The sequence below is a fragment of the Sipha flava genome, unplaced genomic scaffold (genome assembly GCF_003268045.1).
Source record: "Sipha flava isolate LNK unplaced genomic scaffold, YSA_version1 35a_pilon_pilon, whole genome shotgun sequence".
NCBI classification, from domain to species: Eukaryota; Metazoa; Arthropoda; class Insecta; order Hemiptera; family Aphididae; genus Sipha; species Sipha flava.
The window spans coordinates 1,652,571-1,678,830 of record NW_020273058.1 but is presented as its reverse complement, the minus strand read 5'-3'; the positions used below and the strand labels follow the sequence as shown (position 1 = coordinate 1,678,830).

General features: G+C 24.1%; 1 protein-coding gene across 4 annotated transcripts; it reads left to right on the top strand.

The window, feature by feature from the left end:
• The first annotated feature begins 254 nt into the window (after positions 1-254).
• Positions 255-25,950, top strand: LOC112687636 (MLX-interacting protein). Of its 4 annotated transcripts, none has more exons than XM_025560464.1 (14): positions 255-736; positions 2,450-2,556; positions 4,441-4,517; positions 4,574-4,696; positions 5,644-5,785; positions 17,722-17,817; positions 21,861-22,462; positions 22,542-22,659; positions 22,729-22,960; positions 23,022-23,451; positions 23,523-23,812; positions 23,883-24,006; positions 24,825-24,954; positions 25,774-25,950. In XM_025560464.1, the coding sequence occupies exons 1-14, from the start codon at positions 543-545 to the stop codon at positions 25,905-25,907; spliced, it is 2,799 nt and encodes a 932-aa protein (XP_025416249.1). In that variant the 5' UTR covers positions 255-542; the 3' UTR covers positions 25,908-25,950. The 4 variants fall into 4 exon arrangements, with proteins under 4 accessions (XP_025416249.1, XP_025416250.1, XP_025416251.1 ...); XM_025560465.1 differs by having other exon boundaries at positions 256-736; positions 23,568-23,812; positions 25,774-25,907; XM_025560466.1 differs by lacking the exon at positions 2,450-2,556 and having other exon boundaries at positions 650-736; positions 25,774-25,949.
• Positions 25,951-26,260: the final 310 nt, after the last annotated feature.

The window sequence follows — 26,260 nt, the reverse complement described above, 5'->3', positions numbered from 1 at the left end:
TCAATAAGTTTTAAATAGTTTACTAACTAGTTAACTTCTAACTAGAAAACTAAGCATATCATCCAATTATACTACATTACTAGCAACATATTACAGAAACTGTACAAATTAGTTCAATGACACTGAGTGTTTACGTTTTCTTTGCTGTAGGTACTAGGCGCGTGCAACAGGTGTTATTTTTCTCTTAATCAAATACGCACACGTGTGCGAGTTTGTTATCTACGAAATACAATTTGCAGCTGCCGCATAGATATCACGAAAAGTACGTATCATAGTAATTGTATTACTTTCATTTATTTTTTTATTTGATATTTTAAGAAACGTTTAATGCCGAACGTGTATAATGAGTTCAAACACGTTTAATCGCTAAGTAAGAACGTAATACTTACCGGTCAGTCGTAAATGTGTTTTGTATACGTAACCATATACAGATGATATGATTCATTTATTGTTATTTTTTATCGTACATTTTTCGTTCGTAGTTTATTAAACACCAAGTGAATTCGAATATATATATATATAAAATTGAATATATTTACGTGATGTCCCAAAAAAAAGTTACTTACGAGACCATACACTCGGGACAATTTATGCTTTCAAACTTTGAGGCTGAGGCTCAAGATGATGAATTCCAGGTAGCCGTTCCTGTGTCAGAAGAAATATTAATGAGGGCTGACATCAATAACTCTAGAACTTCGTTAAAAAACCTTTTTCAATGCATGGCTGTTGCTTACAGGTAAAATTAACCAATTTGTTTTAAATGATGTAGTATCTATACTGTAGGTTTTACATATAACATCTATATCAATGTCGTATAGAAGATAGCTCTAGAACAAAATAACTTTAAAAAAAAATAAATAATATTACATATTTGAAAAAAATAATTAATAATATGGATTCAAGATAATATTTTCTTTTATATTTATTAAACTTGGTGCTAAGAATTATTGTGCAAAACATATTGTGGAGTTACAAATATATAATGTAATAGTTATTTATTATGTTTGTGGTCAGTAAATGTTTCTGAAAATAGCTACTATACCCAAGACGTATTATTTATTGTTTACTATTTATCGACTTATACAATTTGTTAATTCTACAGCATATTAATGATATTAAATAACATTTATTGAAAATAAAGAGATTATTAGGGTAAATCAAACTTACAAATTCATCCAAATCAAGTAAAAAAAAAAATTATGACATATACATTTTTAAGACAACTATTATTATAAACTTTCTGTAGTATACGAGAAATTTTGAATAAGATAATTGATTAGTACCTTAAAATTATACTATTTTAAGTCTTAAGATTTGTATGGTTTTTGCTGTACTTGGAATATTGAATACAATTATGCAAAATGTATGTTTCCCTTAGGTTGATAACAGAATATTAAATGCTTAGTATTAACTGTAATGATATAACAATAATTTTTTGTTGTAATAATATTTGAAAAGGAGCAACTTAAAATAAATTGTTTTGTATTATTAAGTATATAACTAAAGAAGGTACTACCTATAATGTAATTAGTTCTCTGAAATGTTAAATTGAAATTTTTGTGATTCTTCATTATTTTATCCTAGTCAAAATGGAAGTAATATCTCTGATTAAGAAACTAAAATTGTTTGATTCATAGTTATTTAATTATTTATGCTAAAATAATGTAGTTAATTTAAAAGGTAATATAAATTGTATGACCCTTATTTACAAAATATGTTCCATTTACCAAATGTAATGAATAACATAATTTATATCATCATATGAACATTAGATAATATAATTTAATAATTTAAATCAATTTTAATCATTGTTTCTTAATAATTTCTGATTTTGATAAATTAATAGTCTTCATATACAAATATATTAAAATTTATCAAAAAAATATATTTCCTTTGATACTAAATTAATATTTTAAATGTGTGATTTGTGTTTAATATATACTATTACTATTTATTTTTTGAATTTTTTACTAAACTAATGAGTATTATATTGTAGCCAACAGATATAATTTTCACAAGAAATTATTAATCATATTTGTAATATTTAATTTAAAAATTGTATTATTTTGAAGTTGAAGAAATAGTATTTATAACATTAAAATATTAGCTAGTTAATTCTTATAAAATAAACTTTATTTTAAATTAATCGGTATATTTAATAATTTAAGTGATGGGTAACTTTGTTTGTATTTATAAAATAGTTGTTTTATTTAAATTCATATTATTTTTAGAATATATAGTTTCAGTTATCGTTCATATTCATGCAAATTATTATCTTGTTAGAATTTGTTTTATATCAATTTTGCCGTCGATAACACAATTAACTACATTCATTATTTATTTATATTTATTGAACTTCATATTATTTCTATTAATTAATGCTGAATTAAATTTGTTATCTTAACACAGTGAAATTGAAAGTATTTCAATATTGGTTTTTACATTTTAGACACAAACTAACTTCTCCTAAATGGAATCGTTTCAAGGGAGTTCGTTTAAGGTGGAAAGACAAAATCCGTTTAAACAACTTAATATGGAGGTGTTGGCATATGCAATGTGAGTTATTTTTGAGATTATGTGTTTATGTAGTGACTTATCACAATTTATATTATTTAAATGACAATTAAATGTTTTGCTATCTTTCTTTGAATGTTTGATTATAAAGGTCTTAACCTTTGACGTTATTATCTTAGACTAACTTTTTATTTCATTAAATCTTTGGCAAGTGTGAAATAATAAAATCCACGTATAACAAAGTATTATAGTTGGTATATATTTTATTTATATTTTTCATGAAATAATACTTTTTAATGCAATTTAATAATTAACATATCTTTATGTATTATAGTTTGTTGTATAGTTATATATATATACAATTTCAATTAATTAAAAAATATTTCTCAAAATTATACTAAACAATATTTATTATAAAGTGTAATAAATTCTTTGATTATGAGTTAAGTTTCAAATTTTTAAAAATAATTTAAAATTAACATAATTGTTATTATATTCATACTCAATTTAAAGCATTTATATTTTTATGTTAAAAGTTAAAGAACTCTTATTACAATACTATTTAAGTTTCATGATATCATACAATTACACTATGTAAAAAGGTACTTTATTTCAAATTTCAATTATTAACTAAAAAACAACAACATTATTGTGTTTGATATTGTTAAGTAAAATCAATTTTTAAAAATTAAATTTATATATACATTTGGTATAAATAAATGTAATGGAATTTTATTTAAGTAATCCAATATTGTTCATAACATATTTATGATTAATGTTCAATTTATATTACACTAGCATACTGCATAATTTATTATTAATACTGAATATATGTATATCCAAGCAATGATATGAAACTAATTACTAAACTTGTTTTCTTATTAACACTGACTAAACATTTTTATATTTATATATCACAGTATAATAACTGATTTGATTTTGAAGTAATGAATAAATTAATCTAAAAATCATACCAAGTATGAAATTTCAACTGATATTTTGAGATTTAATATTTATTAAAATATAATAATTTTTAGTAATAATAGCATGTATATTTAATTATGTACATGACTTTTAAAATTTTAAAGTTTAAAAACTTTGAATTTATTTATTTTAATGAAAAAAAAAATCAATTATAATCAAAATAATCAATTTATTGTGACCTTTTATTTTAAAAGTTTAATAACTTTTATAAGAAATAAATTGAGTATAATGTTTATAGTTGTTAGTATTGTATATATATTCATACATATATTACAGTATAGTTAGTCTGACGTTATATATATTGTTAAGACATAAAAACCCCAAAGTGAATTATTTTTTTAAAATAAATATAAACAAAAATACTTAAGTTGGTTAGGCAAAAAAAAATGTAAATAATAAAAAATAAAATAAAAAAATGTAAATATTATAAAAGATTTCAAAGAAACTTCTGAGAGAAAAAACATTTAAACAATTACATCATATAATTTTATGTTAATTTTAGGTATCTGAAAAGTAGTTTTATGGTATGGTCAATATTGGTGATGTATTTCCCTCTTGCTCTGAATCTTTAATGATTTGAAATTTTTTGGCAAATGTTATTTAATTTTAAATCATTATAAATTGTATTATTGATTAATAATAGTAATATTAGTAAATAGTTTTCTTTTTAGTACCTAAATATGTGGTAGAAATAAATTTACATTGTTTGTGATTATTTTATCATACTTAATATCAATTGATAGATATTTTGAAATTGCTTATACATTTTCCATAGTGTATTATTCTATAGCAAATATTTTTAAGTAATCTGTTTCAAATATTTTATAAAACAAATACTCAATAATTTATTGAAACTGAATAAAATCATATATTTTTAATTGTAACAGTTTATCAATATATAATATAGATAAATAATATTACATTTATTTTATTTATTAACAGTTATTAAGAAAAGTAATTACATGATCTGTCAATTTGCATCACCTGTAGAAATTGTAGACAGTCACAAACAACCAGAGGTATTTATATTTATTAGCTCATAATTATAAATAAAAATTTTTAGTTTTGATTTCAGGCAGTTATTTTAGAAGGAAAATACTGGAAACGAAAATTTAATGCTGTTACTGCGGAGTATAAAAAATGGAGATTGTTTTATCGAAGTTTACTACAAAATGGCTTCAAAGAAAGACAAAAATTAGTAATGTCATTAATTATATAAATTTAAATAATACTCAAATGTATATGAACATCAGTGTATTATTTTTTAAAACTTGTACGAAAATGTAATCTTATTAAATATTTTATAGAGGTTTACAAGAGTAACATTAAATTAATAAAATAAATATACTTTTATTTTATGTATTTAATCTATTAATTGAATATCATTCAAAATTAATGTCTTATAACTTAAGTAAATAATAACTGTTAAACCATCTAAACTATTAAAATTCAACAATTTTTTACTTAATTCATCACATTCTTTCTTTTGCCATTTATATTTTTCAATAATTATGTAATACAAAATTCAAATAAAAATGTCTATTACTTTTTTATAGTAGAAAAAGCAGTGGTTATAATTATACATGTTTTAATAATTATTATATAATATCAAATAATATCTATCATTTTTATTGTATATAAATTATAGAAATAAAAAAATTAAGTCAGTACCTATGTAATAACTTATACACAGGTATTAATAACTTGTGTATTTGAAATATATTCATGAAGAATAAATAAATATTAAACTTGATTTTAGATTATTCATTTATTGACTGAATTTAAAATATTTAAATAATTATGAATTATGAAGTAATATTATTTATTGGGTTAAAATCAAAATTATTAATTTTTTACTTATCAGTTTTGACTAAAATATTTTATAAATATTTTTAAAATCATCATTTTTTTTTTTTTTATCTCTACTATATTAATAAAACTTCTTAGTACCTATTTTAAAATTAGTATTAATGCGCATTCGAAAAAAATTTCATGGTTTAAATTTTATATTTCTATTTTTATTTATTTTTTTTTCCTTTGTTAAGCACATTACAGCAAAGCAATTAATTGATTATAATGAGACTACATTTACATTTTCTAACTTTAATTTTTATTAAAAATAATTGGAAAAATATTATGTTTTAGTTGAATGAATTTTTAGAATGGCAACAAAACAACAATAGTGATATACGAATTGATGATGATTATATGAATTTTATAAGCGATACTCTCTTTTCTACAGTAACAGCAAATCGTCGAATATTTGAATTTCCGAATGCCAGGGAAAGTATGTATTTAAAAATATTTAATTATTTTCATCAAAATTAAACAGTAAATCTCAATATTTATTTTGTTCTGTTTTTTTGACATTTACATGTATAGTATGTATCTATAATAATAAATGCCCCTTATTTTATTTTTGTTTACCCATGACAGATTTGGCCATTAGGTGTAATGACATTTTAGTTTTATTGATTATTAGTAGGGTTCGGAACTTGTTGTATTTGCATATTGTTTAATTACGATTATAGAATATTCTAAATAAGATATGCATTATATTTTAAGTCATAACGAATTGAAATACTAACATTTTAACTGCATGTTCTTGCATATTTCGCCGTTTTCTGAGCAAAATGCACATTTGACCAATTTTAGCAATTTTATTATTCTTTATAGCATATTCACGCAGTTTTCGTTTGATGTTAAGTAGATTTATTTTAAAGATTAACATTATTTTTTTTTTTACTTTTATGCATCGGTAAATATACCTAATCATACATAGAATGAGTCAGGATAGGGCAACAAAAAAAATACATACTTGTTACTACGTATTCTATCGCTTACCGTATTTTAGAGCAGTGGTTTTCAACCTGGGGGTCGCGAATCATAGTTTTGGGGGTTGCCAAAAATAATAGATGAAATGATTTTTCCATATTATTTAAAAAAAAAATAAAGTTAATTATTTATTGTGTGAAATTTTTAAGTGTAAATTAATAAAAATTGTATATCATGTAAATATTTTATAGGTAATTAAATCAAATGTTGATGAATAAAACATTTTTTTTTTTTTTTTTAGGGGGTTATATTACAAAAAAATAAGAAATGGGGGTCGCGACGTGATAAAGGTTGAAAATCACTGGTTTAGATAATGTAAAATAAGTATTTAGTTTGTATTTTTCATTGTAGGAAAAGATAAAGAAAATGAAATTGGACATACACAGTAATATAATATTTATTGTGTTATTGTTGTAAACAAATATAGATTAAAAAATATTGTCTACATTTAAATGAATAAATCAAATTTTTTAACTATCATTAAAAACATATTCAGTTGCATGTTTTTGCTTATGTTTCGATTATTTTAAGTGCATATTTGCATGCATATTTTCTAAAATTTGTGTGCAATAAGTCCCGAACCCTAATTATTAGTAAAGGTATAAAGATAGTGTAAGAGCATAACTTTGTTTTATATTATATTCTGATATAATCCATCTAAAAATTAGTAATACCGGAAACAATGCTCAAAGATAACAGCGGTTAATCACTGGACCATAACCCCTACCTTTATCTTATTAATCATTTTATTATTATTTTTTTAATTATTTGAAAACAGTTATTTTATTTTTTATTTAATGTGGTTTATTTTACATAGCTGAGTATTAAATAAAATGTTGTTATGTCATTTCTATAATATATTTACTAATTTCATGTTGTTAAATACTTATTGTAAAGATTAGTTAAGGCTGTTTGGATAAGCCATAGCCATTGATAAGAACTATAGAATTACGGATTTACGTATTACAGTATATAAGTGTAGATTGACTGATCTGGCAAATATCTTAGTTTGTTATTGATTTAATAAAATTACTTTCCATTTAAATATAATATAAATATATTTTCTTGGTTTTTAAAAAATAATTATTGCTTTATCAGTTGATATTTTTTTATTCTGCAATAACATTTATATAACTAGCTAATTTTTACAGTAGTTTTTTTTAGCTATAGACAATGTATAGAAACATTCATTTTTTAATGACTCAAATTATAATTTACAAAAAATAATTATGGAAGAATTCAACTACTGTATGTTAAATAAAATTTGAGTGACTTTTCTTGGTTAGATCATAATAATAATCCAATAAAACAATATTAATAATTAATTCTTATCCTTTTAAAGTGGTAATTAGTGTGTTAAACTTTGTACTGTTTAAAAAATAAATTGTTGAAAGTAGTGTTCTTAAATAAAAACTATTTTCTTCACAAATTAATGTTAATTATTAATTAAAATTTAATCTTTGACATTGGTGATATTTTTTATTTTTTTGATCCTGTCCCTGGACCTTTGTGCCTTTAAAAGGTTGTAGGTGATTCTAATGATCAAATATTAAATTTGTATATTATAGTTGGTAGATAATATAAAACTTTTTAATACTTACACTTAAAATTGTATAATATTGAATAATAATTAAAATAAAAATTTTGATACATATAAGAATGTTTTAAATATAAAATGCATTAAAATATATAACAGAAATTGTTTTGATTATATTTTTTTTTATGTTATTACTTTTTCTTTTTACAAAATTCCGTTTAATTAAATCAAGATTCATAAAAAAATGTATTAGATAAATGTATACAAAATGTTACTATTTAATAAATACTCAAAATATAAATTAAAATAAAATAATTTATTGAATGTGTAATGACTTATACATATATAAACCAGCCATTGGGTATTTTTGTATAATCTTTTTTTTTCTAATTTTTGAGTAAATCATAGATTTCTTGTCGTCAAAATTTCAAAAAATAACATCTTATCATGCTCATATTTAACTAAAGCAGCGATTCCCAAACTGTGCTCTGCGGGCTTCATAGGGTTCCGTTCGTTTTACCATAGAAAATGTAAAAACGTATTTTGATCATATATATTGATCATTATTTAAAACAACGATCGTATATATTTTTACAAGACTCAGTCACTCAAATATAATTCACCAATACATATATAAAGAATATTAAAATCCCGATAGGAAAATATAATTTTTTAATTTTAGATATTACGCAATCCCGTTCCACTTATTTCTTGGTCAGATATATTGTATATAAATATAATATTAAATGTATACTATCTCATTTTGAATTTATACCTTTATAAATACACATCATGTGTAATATACTTTATAGAGTACAGAAAGATTAATATATATTAATATTAATAAATAGACTTAAAACTAAATATTTTTTGGGGCTCCACGAGAAAACACTGCTTAAAAAAATGCTCTGTAGCTGGAAAAATTTGGGGATCGCTGAACTAAAGGTTTCCAAACATCCAGAGTGAATAGACAACAGTGTTATTATTATATAACTAAAAACTACCTAGCCTAATAAAATAATAGACATGTCTTTTGATTGATTTAAAATAATTTAGAGTATAAGACAAATGATAATAGCCTGTAAGATCAGTTCCGAACTATTTAAAAATTCTACCTATTGGACATTTTTTAAATAATTGACCATAAATTATCTCACTTAAGATATAACAGAATAGTAATGTATCGTTATTTTAAAATTATTGCAGTGTTGCAGTAATTGTCAGGGCTGGGCAGGTTAACGATTTTTTTTAATTCTTTAAGTTATTTTAAAATAAAGTTAAGTTAAATTAAAAGTTACTTATATTCTTTCGTTAATTTGTTAAGTTAAAAGTTAACTTCGAAAAAAAGTAACTTAACTTAGTTTAAAGTTAAAATTTTCTAATTTGCAAAAATAAAAAATTGCACACATATTAGTTTTTTTACGCTCAAGAAAATTACTGGTGAAATTTAAAATGATACATCAAAGTATTGATTACCTAGCTATCAAAAAACCAAATATCAAAAATAATAAACTTTTATAGAAATATAATAAGCTTATAAAGTAATAAACTAATAACAATATATTATAAATTCTAACGAGATGTGAACAGAACACATGCTAGTTGAATAATGAAATTAAATTGGAAATTATACCACAGTTTTTTTGTGATTAACCCCCATCGACACTCGCTCTCATGGTATTTACTGTTTTCACTGAATATTCTTAAGATTTCCATGGGTTTATAGTGTTTGAACAATAACAATGTTATAAAAATATAATGATAAAATATAACCAATATAATAACTATTAAAGTTATTTTTCATATTATTTTCGTCTACAGGAAATTTATATTAAAATAGTAAATTATAAATGTACTAAAAACCTCATTTAATAATTTGCATTATTTTTTTACACTAAAATTAACTTATTTAGCTACATTTAAATAAAATTAACTTAAAGTTAACACGTTAATCTTAAAAAAATGTAACTTATTAAGTTACAAGTTAATTTGTAAAAAATAGTAACGAGTTAATTAACTTAAAGTTTTAACTTAATTTTAACTTTTAATTCGTTAATGCCCAGCCTTGGTAATTGTATTATAACAATGAATTAAACAATATTTGTTGAAGTTGTGTAGTAAATTGACTATAGTTCTGTGGCAGTATACCATAATATACTGTGTTTTATAATATATCTAATATGTCTTTATTGTTAAGAGCAGTGACGCCAACTAAAATTAAATTGGAAGTAGGGACCAAAAATTATTTCTTGCTACCCATTACCTATTATACTGTAGAAAAATATCTAGTAATTAATACATAAATAGTTTATTTTGGGTATCCACCAACTGCTAACTACCGATAGAAAAAAGGAGATGGTTGACTCTCTTGGGTGTTTGGTTCAGCACCACTGGCTTAGAGTCAAACCTTTACAATCCTGCATGGTGGTTTTGAATTATGAATAGATCTTTTAGTTCTTTGCTCTTAGATTCAAAACAATTCCGTCACGCTTTTAATATTGTGATATTTTAATGGAATATTTTTTTAATTTATAGCAAAAGTAGGTGCATAAACACCGCAAGAGAGGCAAACTTGTATCTCTGGATTAAAAAAAAAAAAAAACAACATTTAAAAATGTAGGATAGAAGTTATTATTATAATTATCGGATTTTCTAGTAGCCTGCATTACTTTGTAGCCACCGAAAATTTTGTATTGTCATAAAATATGAATAAATATTCCTACGTATTTAACTAAAATAATTTAAGCATTATTTAGAAATCTACGTATATACTATGTAGGATGTACCCCTTTGCCGAAATTGGTGGCGCTTATGGGTAGTTAATACAATTATGAAAGTATAATCTCTTTTTTTTTTTTTATTAACAGTTAATTTACTCATGTATTGTAATTGCTTTGCAGACATACTAGCCATACGTTGGACGTATAAAATAATTTATATTTTTACTATAAAATATATTTATTTTGTGTTTACTGTTTACATGTTCAAACTATAATTTATTGAATTTACATTTATTCTTGTTTATTATTACTATTCGTCCTATTTCTAACACTCCATTACAAAAATATCATAAAACACAACAACAAAAAAGTAACAATAAAACACTTGTGTCAATTATCATGTTTGACTAGTAGTATGATAATTTTTTTTTAAACTGTCTATGTTAAATATTTCATTTAAAGTCAATTAATTTGGTTTCTTAATAATTATTTAATATATTAAGCAATATGCAATTCAAAAAATATGTTTATATGTTATGCGAAAATTGTAAACATTATATAATATATAAGCATTATATAGCAAATATAATTAGGATTTTCTATCAAAGTGATTATTTACTTATGAAAATATTTACTATACAAATATGAATACCATAGGCGCGTTCAGACTTTATTTGCAGGTTATTGAATTTAAAATATAGAATAAGTAATTTATTCTAAAACACGATTCTAAACTTTTAAATTTTTAATTTCACCATGTATGGAGTTCAATCTATAACTTAAGTTTTTGCAAACATACTATTTAACTTCTGGGCTTCCTTTAAAATCTAAAATCACACATAGTTTTACAGTAGAAGATTAAACAACACACTGTACTAATAAGTAGTTTAAATTATATTAATAAAAGAAAATGTATTATTTCTTAAAGTTAAATACTGCTAAATTGTAAAGTATTGTAAAGTATTTAACATCTTAAGTTCAAATTTTCTTTTTTTATAAACACGAACGATTTTAATTCATCAATTACTTCTTCAATATTGAAATATTGATTTCTGATGCTATTTTTTGCCCAATAAATAATATTAATATAATATAATTAATTGATAAAATAATATTAATATTAACATCAATGAATCAAGACTTTCTTGTAACATAGTGCTTAATTTAGACTTCACATTAGACAATTTGGAATAAGCTTGATTACATGGCCAGCTTATAACAATTATTGTTACTAATTGTGTCAAAGCTTTATTGAAGTTTGAAAATGCTGTTTTCCAATCATTCTCTGATAACCAAGCTGCAATTGTTTTAGTTGATGACTCTCTTCTAATAGAAGCTATATTTGATATATTTTTAATGAGCTTAATTTCACAATCACATTTACTATCCAAATTAAATTTTTCCTTTAAAACTAAATTAAGCTATCAAGTTTTAACTGAATTAAATTTCCTGATGCAGTGATTTATCTTAAAGTTTCTTGACTGAAAAGATTTTCTATCTCAGAAAAATTTCATCTTAAGTTGAATAAAAGACAAACAATTTAATTTCATCCATTTTGTTTTCCACAGTAAAGTGGGAGGAATTTTGATACATTTTAGAATACAATTTTCTTTATTTTACTTCAGTTATTATAATGTTGTTTTTACTACTAATTTTAATAGTCTCTTCATATACCTCCTAAAACTGTTATAAACTGATCTGTGAAATGATAAAATAAATTGAATGTTTTCATTTTTTTTACGTCACTTCATTAATCTTTAATTTTTGATTAATTAGAGAGTCACTGAAATTTCTGCTAAGCATTGTTGGAGGACTAAGTAATTATTTTTCATTACTTGAATAGCTTTTGCCTGATAAGCCCATCCAGTTATAGACTAAGTTTAGAGTGATTTAAGCTTTATATTTATTTTTTTAGATACCCTTTTTCAAATGGCGTATCTAATGCGACTAAATTCCACAAAACTATAAATCATTTTAATAACACGAAAAAAAATAAATATTAAATAATTTTTTTCTAAATTAATCGACAAGTGTTAAGTTTCAGCAATGTGCATGGTAATGCATAAACAATATATTATGATTTGATACTTTTGTATTAGTTTGAACTCCGTTATAAAGTGCAGACATTGTTGCAGCACCAATAAAACAAACAGCAGTAACTGATTGCCAATTTAATTCGACCTGGTTAATTGCATCTATAAGAGCATTGAAAATAGACTGCGCATTTGTTGAAAACATTTTTTAAGCTCAATAATAATATCTTGTGGATAATTTTCATCAAAAGAGTTAGCTTGTAATTTAGCACTAATTTTTTCAATTCTTACTAAAATTCTGTTCCATTTTACTGTCAAAAAAGCAATTTTAAGTGATATAATTTTTTAAATAATATTTTGCGCTTCGTTTCGAGCATATTTTTTTATTTCCATATTGTCACTTAAAGATTTTAAATGATTGAATATTGTATTATAATTCTCATAAAGTAATTTAGTAAAATGATGGTCAGCTAGACAACTGACCATCGCGTTTCACTCAGACTTTTCAAAGCTACAGTTCGCCCATCATTGTTTTTTAAACACCTCTAATAATATAAGATGAAAATAAAAAAAATATTATCAAAATAAAATTTTTAATTAAAATATTGTGAATTTTTGCTGAGAAAAAAGGATCCTTTGGGGCTTAAATTACTTCAGAGCTTGGAACCTGGGCTTCTATATTTCGTGCTTAATCTGTCTCTGTATACGGTCACGATTATACATGGTCATTGATTACAAACGATCAAAGCAATAATAATTATTCTATATTTATAGTCTCATATTGCAACTTAGACAGTATTATCTATGTATTTCAAATGTTGTAAATTCTGATAGAAAAAAATTAATTCTGAGTTTGTATAGACTTGTTGCCCGCGAGAAAATCTAAAAACAAAATTGTTAACTATATATTTTTTTATACTATAGAAGATATTATCAAAACTACTTTGGTATGATAAAAATGGGTCTTTCATATGAAGCTGTAAATTATGCAGCATCATACCTTGCAAACCTTGTGTGCACGCTTATGACGGATACTTTGTATAAGATATTTTATTTTCTACAAGTAGAATCAATATTTATCTTTGTACTCTTTTTTGATGATTTTGTTGAAAAAATAATCACTGATAAATTTAACTCCTATTAAACACGGCTCGGCGCATTATTCCCGAATGAGTGACCATTCGAGTTTTTAGTAGAGCTCTGAAAACACGTGTCACGGAATTCACGTATACACGTGAAATACATGTTTATCCAAAATATATATCCACTTTTACAATGGTAAAATTAGTAATTTTATGTTATACACTTGAAGTTTTAATAAAATATTAATAGTACAGTATTAAGTTAAGGATATACGTTTTTATTTTGGATTTTACACGTGACTCGTGACACGTGAATTCCGTGAATTCACGTGTATTAAGAGCTCTATTTTTTAGCGACAATGTCACCAAATAACATATTTTTATAACTAGAATTATTGAAACTACTATAATCAGGGACGTATTTACCTTATGGCTAACCAGTATTATAGCCATGGGAAGCATGTTTTGAAGGGTGGCAAAATGTTGAATAATTTTGTCATAAAATATTGACTTGTGTGTTTATGTATTTTTCATGTATGATTTTTATATTATATTCATTACATTTTGATTACAATTAGTAACGGCAAAAAACGTTTAAGTGGTTTTGTTCATAAAATTCTTTTCTAAATTAAATTTAAAAAAGACCAATAATTTATAACTCAAACCACAAAATTAACTTCTTTTTTTGATAATTCACATCCACCAACCTTCAATTTGCCAAATAAATTCTAGTCCTAACACAAATCCGAACCGCTTATATTATATAGTGATTTAGATGAATGTTTTTCTTATGGCAAAATTTCCGTAACTACTTATTAAATATACAACAACTTCTACACACTGTATTAGAATTCAGTGTGTTGTTTAAAGAAAATAATATAAGTAATTTATTTTCTAACATAGATATTGTTTCAAGAATTTTTGTTTACCTTCCAGCCAGTGCTATACCTGTGAAGGGATGTAGGGAGACGGAATACTCCAACTAGTTCTCAGAAATTTTAGCGTTCCCCTACTATTATTACGTTATTATTATAATGCTTAATACATTTTGCGAACACTCTTTTTTAAAGTAAATAAAGTCCCTCTTCTTTAATTTTGTCAAGTCGAACACTGCTTCCACCCTGAAATTGTTCTGCAGAAAGGTTCTTCTCAAAATTAAAAAGGATTAAAAATTATTTGTGATTGTAATTAACCGAGGATTATTTAAACAATTTTGCTATTCTCAACATTGAAAATTAAATTTACATAATAATTTATTATGAGGATATAATTAATGAATTTGAATGTATAAAATCCTTTCGTAAAAATGTTTAAGTATCTAGTTGATTTTCTTGTTCAATGTTTGTAATTTTTATTTTGTCATGACCAAATTTATGTACCATAAATATTTTAGATATTTTTATTAGTATTTACTAGAGTACTTACTGTTTTTTTAGTATATTGTTCACAGTACTGTAAAGTATTTGAGTAAAAGTATTTGAATAAAAGTATTCAAATACTTTTTTAAGTATTGAATAATTGTTTAAATACTTTCAGAACAAAGTATTTCGAATGGTAGTTTAAATACCTTTTTTTCTATTGAATACTTTTTTCTTTTTTTTTTCGAACATTTTATTTGTATTCAAAATATTTGGTTGAAAAAATATTACCAACTATAATCAAAGCACGAAAACCAGGTTTCTAAAAATAGATATTCAATAAAAAAATTACCTTTTATATTTTTAGATAGGTAATTGTTAATATCAGATACGATAACTGGTTATACGAGATAACGAGGATAACATACGAAAAATGATCGCTGCTCGTCAAGCGCCAAGCTGCTGTTTTTCTTAAGTGGTTATCAAATCTACGCTTATTGTTCATGTTATCGTCACAGATATATATAACAACTATATATACATATACCTATATCTGTGATTTTCGCTCATTATTCGTGCCCGTGAATACGATACGTAACGGCAGCGTGGCGGCACAAAGTTGAGAACCAATTGTTACAACAGTGTGTACAAATAACGGGTCGCGGGTACCAACGCTCATTTTTCGTGCTCCCGACTATTGCTGCAAGCCTACACCGTTTTTATTTATAATCTACTGGCTACTACAATTACTTCAAGTTTTAATATGAGTAATTCTAGCCTGATGATGAAAGTGATTCAGAACCGCATAATGAATCACTTTCGACTATTTCTCTGCAAAATGTTAGTTTACCATAGCCTAATTACTCCAAATATTTTTTTTTACAAAAGTATTCCAAAAGTATTTCAAAGAATTTTTTTAAGTATTTGAGTAGTATTTGAAATAATTTTTAAAAGTATTCTTTACAGCTCTGATTGTTCATGTTATATATTTGCTGTGTTTTTTTTTGTAAATTGTTTATCTATATTTTAATAATTAATGCTGCCATAAACTAATATTGCAGGGATGCGGTCGCCAAAAATATTAGCCCTGTGCCTCAAAAATTTTAATACACCTCTGACTATAATATATTATACTTATAACTTTACTAACAATTACTGTCACTACTATCAGCCAAAGGTCATAGCCCTTAGTTGATGAGATTTAAATCAATAAAAAAATAAAAAGCAAAAACAAAAGTTCCATTAATTTTGACAATTTTTTTGACTGTTTCGTCTGAGTATTATTATTTTTTACTTAATTAATGGATATTAATACCCAATGGTAATAAACTATATTTATTATAATAAGATTTTAGGTTGTAGGCTACAAATCGTATATAGGATATCTGGATATTTTAAGGTATTGATTAAATTAAATAGTATTTCTATCCAGGTAAATTATTTTATTTTTATTGTTTTTCCATCTATTGCTGCAAGGCTTGGAAATAATCTATTCAATACATTGCTTAATAAAAATCTCTGTTTAAATTATAATTGTAATTTATAATTAGATATTATTTACTTATATAATTGTTCTTATCGGCTTACCAGTATGTCCTAAATACTACTTGAAAACCCAATTAAAGTGTTTATCATTTGGAAAACATAAATTCATTGATTAGATTATGAGAAACTCCTACGTCTACGTAGTCATACCATTGCCATAAACAATAACTAATAAACAAATTGATACTGTTCTGTAATACTTATAAATGAGTTAAATTTTTAATCAACTGATAGGTTAGAGTCCAATAGGCCCACGTCATAGATTTATGTATTAGTTTTGATGTATTACTCTATGATGCATACAAAACAAATTTGAATATTAAATATATTTCTTATTTTATTATATCAATGTCCTTTAAACTCGGTGTTTGTTTGACTTATTCATTTTAATTACATTATTTATTTACTAATTATCGAAACTGAACGAAAAATATTTGATTTATGTATCTGTTGTTGGTTATTTTAATTTTCATTGGTCAGTGTAACAGCCAAGAAATAATAATGAGTACTCATAAATTAGTATGTCGTTTAAAACATCTTAGATGTTACTACTGTTACAGGCCAGCAATCATTAGTAATGTAGTTAATGGTATCATTAAATTACACCTCTGTAATTTTTAATAGCATTTGTTTAATAGTCATAACTTATGTCTTATGTAGCGTTATAGCGTTTCAAGGAAGAAGAAAAAAACAGCAAAACACGGTTTTATCGGAACTAATACGGTTTTTTGTTGATAAGATTAGTTTTTAAATATGGCTTTTTTAAAGAGGTCTAACGGTAGCAAATTGATATCAGTAAACTAGTATTGAAATCGTATCGAATGCAATTTACACGCCCAGAACAGTTCTAAATCTTTTATCGTTATTCAATTTTAATATGGTTAACAATATTATTATGCTCTTAATATTAGTACATTTATATCTGCAAATAGAAAAGTGACGTCTTTGGTAAAATTTTGACGTAAGTTGAGCATTTTATGAAGTGATTTTAAAGTGAAGTGGGGATAAATTAATCGAATTATAACCAGTGATTTTTATTTTTCTATAAATGTTCTATAATTATATTTCTATTATTATTATTATTGTTATTTTCATTGTTTGCATTATTTTCAGATAGGTCAAAAAATATTCCAGACTTAATTCAACCAAATTTAGGACAATTGCAGCCAAATTTAGATGAATTCATGGATACCATAGAACCTTTACAAGGTACGATATTTTATATTTGTCTATAGCAACAGAATAACAAAGACTGAAAACAGTTAATTTCTGGTTACTGAATCAATTAATTTATCATATAAATCTTTAATTTTTAACCTCATGTAATCTTGTAACGTAATATATATTATTATATATTTAGACTAATAATATAATATTAATAATAAATAATTATACTTTAGCTTTAGTGTTAAAAATACATTCGCCATGCCATTATCTGTGATTCAATTAATTTAATAAAGCTTGAACCTTATAATTTATAATCCAGTTTAATTTTTTGTCAAAATATGTGCAAAAAATAAGATTTTTAAAAATATATATTAAACAAAATAAGATTTTTACTTAACAATAGCACTAATTATTGAATAATATTATACGAATTACAACGATTATTTTTAACAACTGTGTTAATAGTACTATGTACTATTATCGTTTTAATTCATTATGATCCGATTTCGTATAATTCAATAAATTATAATAAGAGTTGACTAAAATAAGAATATAGTATATAAGTTGAAATAGGTATGCTGATTAATATACTATATAAACATAACAATTAATACTTATTGCTTATAGGTATTTATTTAAACATAACTAATAGAACTGTTACATCATCAACTTGTACTTTTGTTATACAAATATGAAGACTAATCTATAAACTAAATATATATACATAAATATATGTTAAATTGTTAACGAATTATCATTACATAAAATGATCTCTATATATATATATATATATATAAATATTATCATTGTATATAATAATATCCCAAAACTTGTTATATATTTGGTAAAAATTGTGTAAACAACTGAATACTGAAAACAATTCAAATTGAATTACGACCCATTTTTAACAAAATAATGATTTTGGGCATTATTGGAATTTAAAAAATAATATTTCGCATACCTTTTAAAAATACATTATATTTCTGATCTTAGTAATATAAATAAACGTAATTTAGATATTATTTTTTGGTTTTAGTCGGAGTTTTATAAATTCAATTTAGAAAATACACAGTTATATTTTTACGATTATTTTAATAAAATTATTATAATTGTGTATTCAAATTATTTTAAATTTAGATATTGAAATAAAATTATTAATATCAATAACATTAATTTTATGCAATTATCTATCAACTGTTATTTTTTTAATATACTAGTATATTATTCAAAAGCGTATAACTTTCATAAAGTCAACTTAAAGTAAAAAAAAAAAATCTTTTTTAAATTTACTAAAAATTTAACTAGGCTAATTAAGGAATCACATTTGGTTAAAAATAGTGAAATTGCTATTAATTGTTAATTTAATAATTCCTAATTGTAAAATCTTAGTGCCGTTACAATATTATGTGGTTATAGCTGTACATATTTGAAAATAATTAAAAAAAATAAATAAAAAGTTTGTCATATTTTTATAACTTTATTATGAATTTAAATTATTCGATTTTTAGTTATATATATATATTTTATGGTGTTGAGTTAAACTAAAGAAAAAGAATGTTAGATTCCTGTGATTTGAATTCCATTTACCAAATTACTTTCTTATATTTTCGTTTAATTACATTGTAACAAACAATAGTTCATTTAAATGAATCGCTTATAGAATTGTTTTTAAATTACGATAATTGCTTTCAAATTTAAAATGATAACATATATTATGAGAGGGTCTAAATGGGTCACTTGCAAGATTTTTCAGCCGTCTTTGTCAGTATTATGTTAAAAAAATCACTGAGGAAAATATTGTAAAATGCATTAGTTACCTTATTTTAAATTAAAATTTTTCTTTTATTACTTTTACTAAAATTAAATTTTATTTTTTAAATTACAATTACTTATAAATTATAAATTATTGTTTCCTAAACTAAACGAAGACGTAAAATTTAAATTTTGTTTATGAATCATAAAAATTTTTTTTGATCATACATTTTAAGAAACGTGTAAATCATTTGCTAAAAATATAATTATAAGTAATAACTTAATTTATACATGTTTCTTAGATATTGACCTAATGTGAAATTGATAATTTTCTATTATTTTTTTACACATTTAAAATATTTATTTTAAATTGTTTAACTTCTAGTAGTTTAATCAAATAATTTTCTTAAATTGATTTTATATATATGTAAGTTCATGAAAAATGTTGAATTATGTATTAGATTATTGAGAAATGAAGATAATTTTTTATAGAAATTATTAAAATATTTTTACATATTTTTACTGAATTATAATATGAGCAGTATGTTTATTAATTCGAAATTGATGTGTAGTCATGTTAAATATATCCTAAATTAGAAATCAGTAATTTTTAGTTTATCAACCTATACTATATATAGAAGTATAAAAGTACATTAGTATAACTAATTAAATACTAACTTGCTTCTGATGATGATGTTAGGCCCGTGTCCTCTTACTCTGCACTGAATACGGCCCTGCTAGGTACCTACTAAACAATATTGAAGTTAATGATTAAAATACCATACACATTTTCACATACCATGGGGTACTTGTTATTTAATCTTATAAAAAAAATTATAGGCTTACAAATTCTTCTTTTTCTTCTTCTTCTTCTTCTTCTCCTTCGACTTTTTCCCAACTATTTGGGGTCAGCCACCCTTATTCTAAACCTCCATTCGTCTCGATTTTCTAAATCTCTTACGCACATATCAACAGCCCTCATATCATTCTCAATCATATCCAACCATCTCTTTTTTGGTCTTTCTTTTCCTCCTTTTTCTTTTCAATGTTCATTTTTATAACAGCTCTTACAGTGGTGGTTATACATGATGTTCGGGGGAGGGGGAAATTAAGCCAACCTCCCTACCCTTTAGCATATATATACTTTTTTTTATTGCATTTAATTACAACCTATAAAATTCATTACGTAAATAAATAATTTAAATAAAAGATATAAACATGGCGAGAAAAACAGTACAGGGAGGGAACTCAATAGTGCCATTCGATAGATTAAAAAAAAATATATATTATACATATAATATAAAATATACATACAGATTATAGATATAAATGTATAATAATGTTTATATATTAATAACATTAACACACTGTAACAGAAATGTATTAACTCATGAAATTTATTTTAAAATTTTATGTTAAAAACTAAATCTCAAGGGGGAGCCTATCGCCCCCTCCTCCCATTATAACCACCACTGAACTCTTACTGCATTTGTTTCCTTTCGTCTCATAACAAGCTCAAATCATCTCAGTCTATTTTCTCTCATTTTGTCCACTATATACCAATACTACCTATAACAAATAAATTACAAATTATTAAATTCCATAAAAGGCACAGTATTAGGCACAAGGTCCCTCAAATAGTGAGATTCTGGGCAACTGCCTTACACTACCGCCGGTGCTTAGTAACATGTGTTTATCTTTAAAACAGATTTTAATCAAATTGATATTATAGCTATAAGCCCGTATACACATTTAGAATAACCAAGAGATAGAATCTCTCTTTTACTATCTTAAGATAAAACGTCAATGAAAAATCCATTCATTTTTTATAGTTCACTAATTTGGATAAGCGAGGTTCTAAGCATTTTAATCGAGAACATAAAGTTAAAAATTAAAGTTTATTTATACATTTCACAAAACTAAATTTTCAATTTTATTTAGAATTTTATATCATAAGAAAATTAATACATTATGGGAAATCCATGATATCTACACAAATACATGCTATTAACTCCGAGATTAGTCATAACTTCATATAAACATTTAACTATATAGTTTATATTTTATATTGTCTTGAATTATATTGCAATTATAGTATAACAATTGAAGGAAAATAAAAGAAAGGATATGTCTTAAATAATTTTAGCTATTTTTAAAATATGTCTATTAAAAATAGGTAATATTCAATATTTTATAAAATACATTTTTATTCCATATTAAGTTAAAATTATGTTTAATTAGGGGAAGACATTTAAAATTTAAAAATATATGTGTATATCTTTAGATAATAACATAACATATAGATTAATTTTGTGTTACATTTGTATTTTTAGATTTATTTAGTCCTCCTAAGTTACCACCTGTACCAGAAGAATGTCAGATGCAGTCAGAATCTACCAACAACTTGTACAATCAATCATATGGAAATGTAAGCACCTGTTATCAAACAAATCAACATTCATTATCTCTACATTCAGAATTGCACCAACTTAAAATGACAAATATGCGACAAGAAGCCACGGATTCATCATGTCCACTGCATGTTAATAATTATTCAACAGAAGATAATTATCAATCTAATTTTTCAACAATGTTTCATCAATCTTCAAATGGAGGAGATTATCAATCCAGTAATCACTCATATAACAGTATTCCTCCAGGAAATTCACAAACCCACCATAATGAATTGCAGTTACCACCTCCACCACCTGCGTATCCATTTGAATTTAATACATCCAATGTAGGACATGAATCAGTTATAAGCTCTAATAATTACAATCAACATCCAGATATGTCTGCGGTTAATAATTCTGTTATGACTTATGGAAATGGATCATCAACCAATGATTTTAAAAATAGAAATCCACAAGTACAAACATATAGCAAGTTCCCTCAAGTTGTAAGAAATTCACAAGATCACTTTGTAACACCAAAAGTACCTAATAGTTAACTATAAATAGTATAATCATACATTTAAATATTTATAATTTTTCATAATTTTGTGTATAATTTAGATAAGACAAAAATCACGTAATAGACAAACCCAGCTCAAGCAAAAAGTTATGCCATCAAACATAAATTCTTCAAGTGATAACAACCAAAGTGTTTTGCTTGCTCAGCTTCTCTCTTCAAGTAAATTTTAATTTATATTTTTTTGATACAGATCATGATATTTTATATATAATTATTATTTTTTGTTAGATAATATGTTTTCTACTCCAAGTTCAACAGGCGTTTCTAATAATATGACCAAATTTCGAAATACAAATGGATCTTATCAGTCATCATATCAACAAGTACCACAAGGTCCACAAATATCACAAATACCATATCAATTAATTCAAAGAAGAGCTCGAACACCAGATCATGTTTTGACTTCATATACAGATCATCTTGTTTATAGAAAACCCAGTCCAGTTTTTATGAACCAAAGGTAATAAAATAAAATAATTGTTTAAAGTATAATTTATTTATACATTTTTAACTATTTTTAGTGATTGTAATGTATATAATTTGACACCAAATACTCGTGGTCTTCTGGATGCAGTTGGAACACCTGGTGGTATTCATCAACTCCCACAAATTCAACCACGATTTGATATTCCACATGGAAATACTCAAGGCTACTCAACATATAGACTCCCTCAGACTCAAGAATATATTAATCATCATCCTGTCATGGATAAACCATCACCTCCGAGTAATCAACCCTCACCTACTAATAACTACAGTCAACCCTTAATTACTCCAATCCCTCAATCTCTAAGTATATCAACATCACCCATGACATGTAGTACAGATCTCTGTCAAAAGACTCATTCTCCAAATCAAACTAATGAGTCTATAAATTTATCACAAAGGAATGGTTCAATGTCAATGCCAGCTCATGTTATGATTCCTGGTCCATCACGAACTCCTTATAAGGTAATATAGCAAACTGATTTTCTTTAGATTATAAACATCATGTTGATTTTTATCACATAAAAAAATATTAGTGTGAACTGCTCATGAGCTTAAGGCCTAGGTTGAAATATGTGCAGGAGCATAGGAGAGTTTGTCATATAAATGCAGAACAAAAACGGAGATGTAATATTAAAAATGGATTTGATATGTTGAATATGTTAATACCACAAATCAATCAAAATCCAAGTACTAAAATGAGTAAAGCAGCCATGTTGCAAAAGGGAGCAGATTACATACTTCAATTGAGGTCAGAACGAGCGCGTCTTTATGATGAGAGACAAAATTTACAACAACAAGTAGAATCTCTTAATCTTGCAATTAGGTTAGTTATTTTTATTTGATTAATAATCCTTGAATTGTATTTAATAAATAATTTCAACTTGGTATAACAGTAATTGTCAAGCTATGTTGCCCGCTACAGGAGCTCCATTTTCTAGACAGCGTACAACAAAAATGAAAGAGATGTTTGATGAATATGTAAAAAAACGAACTCAAGAAAATTGGAAATTTTATATTGTATCCTTTATTTTATATGTTATTAAGTTATTTTAGTTGTAACTTTCATTTAAAACCAAATAATAAAAATAACTAAAAAATATTTTAAAATTTAAATAACGTAATGATTAAATTAAATGATTTCTTACTAAAAAATAGTAAAATTATTAAAAAAATTAATTAATTTTATAGCAAAATAGTATAACCACAATTTAAAAAAATATTTGTAGTATGTTTTTAATATTTTTTTTTTTGTGTCAGGCAGCATATATTTAAAGTATAAAAAATAAATATGTAAATTCTACAACAAAATTGGTTATATATTTGGTCCAGAATTGAGCTATATTTACAGCATTCTGGTTGTTTATCATGAGATAGTTTTGTGTTAATGGTCATTGGTCCTAATACAAGTAATACAAGTAATTATGACATTTTTGCTCTTGTACACATATGCATGATATAATTTGGTCTCCATATTCTCATTTTCTCATATCTTCTTTTTGACCGTCTTACATCAACAATATATTTAGCGTCTTGCAAACCAGCCAGTCTAGGTTGTAGTCAGAGGTAATTTTTCATATTATATGGAAAATATTTTCCATTTTTGGTGGTTATTTATTTAACAAATACTTCATTTTTTTCTTAATAATTGACTTAGTTATTTTTAAATACCAAAATTATATTATTCATCATTTTTTATTTAAAAAATATACTAATTTTATTTTTTGATTTACTTTTTTAATATATTTTAGTGTTTATTAACATTGACATATTGTAATAAAATTATAACTAAAAAAAAAAAAAACTGTAATTCAATTCCTTAAATACATATTGTTTAGTTGAGCTTAATAGCTGAGCCACTCTTAAATTCATTTAATTCTAGTGTATCTACATCTAGTTATGATGAAATGTATCGTACTACTCTTCAGTGGGTTGAACAACACTGTACATTGGGTGATCTCAGGCCAAGTGAGTGTTATAAACTTAGTGTTTTTTATGAATTGAGAAAAACAACCATAGGCACATATGGGAGAACTTACCCCCCTAGAATTCTTATAGCCCTCTAAAAACTAATTATCACAGTTTATGTTTTGTTATAAATTAAAAGCATACACTATAAATCTAATTTTCCCTCTCTCCCTCCTCATAAATTTAAAACACTATTTGTGCCTATGCAAACAATATATCTTGTTCAGTAGATATTAATAGATATGTACATATAATCATTATTTATCTTAGTTGTGGAGGGGGGGGGGGGGGTGAAATAAAACTTAGTTTTTTGATAGAAAAGCATATTTTTTCAAATTTTTTTTTTATGGGAAAAGAGGTATGATCAGTGCCTTATAGAATGCTTATAAAATGCTAGAATGCTTCATTTTTATTTATTTTTGTTTGAATTTGCATCCCTCTTCTAATTTTTTTTTATTACCAAGTATTTTAATAATGAGCATTGCTTATAAATTGAGACTTATGCAACGTCATTGTCAGTTAAATATTTTTAGCGTTTAATTTGTATTATGTGTTAAATATAAAAAAGAAAATTATAGAAATTATAATTTTTTGGTGATAATGACTCATTGTGTATTCTTCATATCTTAATTTACATTGGTGGTAATAATATAATAAGCTGTGTAAACAAAATCATTATTACGTCCATTACAATTTAATTAAAACAATTAAAATATAAAATGTCTTTATATATTTATAAATTTAAAATCCTTTATGTTTGATGATATTTTTATTTATGTATATAGGATTTAAAATATAGTATAATTTTTATTTTTGCAGTTGCATTAAATGCATTACGAAATCTATGTACATCTACAGAAATATTGTCTGATCCTATCAGTCTGCCTGAAGAAATAAGTAATTTAATTCTAAAAAATCAAACAAATAATCAAACACAAGGAAACCGGAACTAAGAATATTCAATCATAAAAATGTTTTAAGTAATTTTGTTTATATTCGTTTTATTTTATTATTGTATTATTGTTAATATTTTAGTTTTACATATAATATTATTCATTTTTCAATATAGATATTTATATTATTTATGCTTGATTAAATAAAGCTTGATTGGTTTATTTATTATTTTAATGAATCTTGTTTGTTTAACTATTTTTTAAGAATTACTTTTATTTTGTTGGAGATATGTATAATATATTTTATGTAAAATATTGTTTTATCTTGTAGAAAAATATATTTCCTTAAAATTCTTTATTATGAATAATATAAATTAAAATATTTCAATATTTTTATTATTATACTCTAAACC

Excerpts from the sequence above, each read along its gene's own strand:
- LOC112687636 (XM_025560464.1), top strand. The coding sequence starts at position 543 with ATGTCCCAAAAAAAAGTTACTTACGAGACCATACACTCGGGACAATTT. Across the intron at positions 4,518-4,573 it reads ACAGTCACAAACAACCAGAG|GCAGTTATTTTAGAAGGAAA; the intron begins GTATTTATATTT and ends TTTTGATTTCAG. Across the intron at positions 4,697-5,643 it reads TCAAAGAAAGACAAAAATTA|TTGAATGAATTTTTAGAATG; the intron begins GTAATGTCATTA and ends ATTATGTTTTAG.